Raw genomic sequence first — 3,726 nt, 5'->3', positions numbered from 1 at the left:
AAATATCCTAGATAATTTTATGTCTAACCTGCTCTTCTAGACTTCCAAGGATGGAGAGTCCATAGCCTCTCTAGGCAGTCTGTTCCAATCCTTACCCACCCTCAGAGTGAGACAGTTCTTCCTAACATCCAGCCAAAATTTTCCTCGCTGCCATTTAAGACTTGCTCGTTGCCCTACTCCCTGTGGCCACAGAGAATAGTTTATCACTGTCCTCTTTATAACCACCCTTCAGGTGTTTGAAGATGGTTACCAAATCCCCATGTCAGGCTTCTCTTCAGACTAAATAATCCCAGTTCTTTCAGCTTTTCCTCTTAAGTCACATTTCCCAGACCTCCAACCATTACTGTTGCTCTCTGCTGGACTCTTTCCTTTTTGTCCACGTCCTCCTTGAAGTGCGGTACCCAAAACTGGGCACAGTACTCCAGGCAAGGGATTGCTGGTGCCAAATATAGGGTGCAGGAATACTGAGATCTTGTCTCCATGCTGCAAACTGATGCATTAGCTAGGGAAGACCTACCGCTGACCACATGGGCAGCTGGAACAAGATACTGTTTTCCAGTTACCTGGGGAAGATCCAATTGATTTCCCCCCAAAAGCCATTGATTTCCCACAAAAGGCTTTGCCTTTTTGGTTTAAACAAGAACTTCCTGGGGACCCGAGGAAAAGATTCCAAGGTCTGAAAACGTCACCGTGATGGTTTACCATGGATCGGAGACTTGGCTTGGTTTTGCTCTTTTGCTACAAACACACATTCTCATTTCTCAGGCAGGTATAAATATTGGAGTTTCTAGTAGAAAAAACTTCCCTCTAAATAATATAAAGAAGACTCAAATGATTGCACTTAATACATATGAAAAAGGTAGAAAGGAGGAAATCCTAGTGCACAAACATTTAGTCCTGCTCTTCACATCACTTGCTCTTCTGTCGACGAGTTCCTCTTTGGCAGAGCTTGTAAGAAAGTCTGGTCTCTTGGCACAAGTGTTAAGCTGGGGTGGGGAGGTAGGAGGGAAAAGAATCTGTCCAAAAGTTTTCTCGTTACATTTTTTTTCTCCCGTTCATCCGGACATTGTTCTGCAAAGACGTGGCTTGGCCATGCTTTCCTCAGACGCAGAGAGCCAGCATGGCTCCCTAGAGATGCATCTCCCACCCCTCAGAACTGCCATTGCAACCACCAGCCAGTCACTGCTTGCTGTTGTGCGTCCCAGTCCTGTCCTTTATTGTTTTTAAATATTTTTTTAAGCATATGGATGTTTCCCCGATCCCCTCTGCGAAGATGTGTTCCTTTGTTTTTCTAGAGCCACAACACTATGATAAATAAAGGTGTTACCTTCTGCAGTTAGGGATGTCCTTTGCCCTCAGTTCTTGGAGAAGCAGCTCAGGTCTGGCTGCAGCCGTGAAAGCTTTACCATGGGAGTAAAAATACCATGCGGGTCCCATGAGGGAAGGCAGCTGCAGATGTGTTGATGGCATCTAGGAATGGAGAGTGACTTGTGTGCAGATGTGTATAAAACATCAAGGGCAACCAAAGGGCCACCAGGAGAGCAGCCTGAAGAGCTGCACTTGAGTTTCATCAAACGGAGCAGGTCGCAGCTGCCTCTGAATGCAGAGGTTGCTTGGAACAAGAAGAAGCATCGCCCCTGGGATGGGAGATGTCTCCCCCGGCATTGAAGGAATAGGGCGTGGGGCTGCCCCAAAGATGGGTTCAAAGCAAGCCAAGGAGGAGTCACTGTTACAGACGTCTGCATAGCGAAGGACGGGGATTCTGTTTGTTTATAAAGCTGTTTAGGGGAAAAACAATTCAAAGAAAAGTAAAAAGAAGGTTTCCTTGGCTGCAGGGCGGCCGGCATGGCTGGGGCACATCGTGGGGCTATTTGTAAGGCCTGAGGAAGCTGGTGACTTTGGAGCGGAGGAGTTTGATGAACGAGCGGGGCAACATCTCCTTGTGCTTCTCTGTGTACTTGAAGTAGTTCTGCGGGTGAGCCAGCACATCGAAGAAGGCTTTGATCAGCTTCTTGTCCTGCAAGGGAGACAAATCAAGGAGCTGCATGGTCCCAGCTGGGCACTGGTGCCCTCCACTAATGCCCACTGCATGCGGCCCCAAAGGGGATCCCACTGTCGGGGGGGAGCTGCTATTGCAGCTGTGGATCCCAAACCCTTTAGTTTACAGATGGGAAAACCAAGGCACATTTTGGGGACTTGTCCAAAGTCACCAAGTGCCCCAGAGGCAGGTGGACAGCGAAGCGCAGATGTCTTAGGCCCATGCTCTCAGCACTAGCCAAGGTTGCCTCAGCACAGTAGGAGCCAGCAGTTCCAGAGTAAAAACACAAGCAAGAAGAGAAGATTTGGGATGCACATGGGGAGATCAGACCAATCAGCCTCGGGGACTGGGCATCTGACCAGCTGAAGGGCCTTGACATCAGCCAGCAGTCAATCAGTGATCAGTAACTCCTGGTCTCCCTACCTGTAAATCCCAGGACACACCTATGTGCACTGTGCAGACATGTCATTCAAAGGGGAAAAGGCAAAGTGATGTGTTCAGCACCACCCAGAGACAGAGGCAGAACCCGCAGTCCAGATTCCTGGTCTCAGGCTGCAGCCACAAGACCCTTGTCAGAGCAGGTTCTGCCCGCAGCCTGGGGCTGCCCTGGACACACAGCAACAGTCTCACCTTTAAGATTTCCTGATGGTTTTCAGAGGCGTAGAGCCTGCCGTCCCGTACGATATCCTCCACCAGCTGCTCATAGTCCTCTGCAAGACCGAGGCAGGAAGTCAGCAAGAGAACATGGGGCACGAGCCCTTGGCTGGAAACCGTCCCCCCCACCCAACGCAGGGCTCCCCAGTGCACAATGCAGGTGTTCAGCGACTGTCTGGACTTGGGTGTTTCAAGCACCAAACTGGATTGCCCTACAGCTGAGCATCACAAGAGCCCACTAGATCAAGGTGAGGGGCAGGACGGAGTACATCTGTGAGGGCAGGAAGCTCTGGAGAGAAGACAGCTGGCCACAGGGACAGGCACTGAGCCCCAAGGCCTGAAGAAGCTGTGGACCAGCTGCTGAGCTGAGCAGGTGGCTGGTGTACGACCAGGGCTATCTACCAAGGGGGATGTAACCCTCGTGAATGCACGTGGGCCAATCCAGTGCAATGCTCCCACCCCTGCCCTGCTGTGCCCTTGCATGGGCACACTCATACACTCATGCACCCCTGCTTTGGGGTCCCCCTCGTACCGTCGTAGGTGACATAGGGGATCTGGAAGCCCTTGGCACTGTTGGCCTCGCTGGTTTTGAAGTTGATCCACAGTTTGCGGGACCTGGCAGTGAAGGCGATGGGCCTCTCATATGTCTGGCATGTCTCATAGGTTGTGATGGAGGACGGGGAGGCTGAAAAGAGGAACAGCACAGGAGCTTGAGTTGCCTGAAATCGTTCAGCCACAGAAACACCCAGGAATGGCCGTTCATAGTTTCATAGTTTCTAGGGTCGGAAGGGACCTGAACAGATCATCAAGTCCGACCCCCTGCCATGGCAGGAAAGAGTACTGGGGTCAAATGACCCCAGCAAGGTGTTCATCCAGCCTCCTCTTAAAAGACCCCCAAGGCAGGAGCCAGCACCACTTCTCTTGGAAGTCGGTTCCAGATCCTAGCCGCCCTGACCGTGAAGTAGCGCCTCCTGATGTCTAACCTAAACCTACCCTCTGCCAGCTTGTGACCGCTATCCCTGGTCACTCCTGGC

At 51.3% G+C, this 3,726-nt stretch overlaps 1 protein-coding gene across 6 annotated transcripts in view; it reads right to left on the bottom strand.

The window, feature by feature from the left end:
• Window positions 1-275: 275 nt before the first annotated feature.
• Window positions 276-3,726, bottom strand: part of SCUBE3 (signal peptide, CUB domain and EGF like domain containing 3) — a 90,301-nt gene continuing 86,850 nt past the window's right edge. For all 6 annotated transcript variants that reach the window (XM_019546745.1, XM_019546749.1, XM_019546744.1 and 3 more), the window contains 3 exons: window positions 3,225-3,377; window positions 2,669-2,748; window positions 276-2,017 (listed from right to left, as the gene is read on the bottom strand). In XM_019546745.1, the coding sequence (XP_019402290.1) occupies window positions 1,868-2,017; window positions 2,669-2,748; window positions 3,225-3,377 (383 nt within the window). In that variant the 3' untranslated portion in view covers window positions 276-1,867. The remainder of the gene's footprint in view (window positions 2,018-2,668; window positions 2,749-3,224; window positions 3,378-3,726) is intronic.

This window comes from Crocodylus porosus, unplaced genomic scaffold, assembly GCF_001723895.1.
Source record: "Crocodylus porosus isolate Cpor-Errol unplaced genomic scaffold, CroPor_comp1, whole genome shotgun sequence".
NCBI classification, from domain to species: domain Eukaryota; kingdom Metazoa; phylum Chordata; order Crocodylia; family Crocodylidae; genus Crocodylus; species Crocodylus porosus.
The sequence above is the reverse complement of the archived record's forward strand: the minus strand, read 5'-3'. Positions and strand labels throughout refer to the sequence as shown.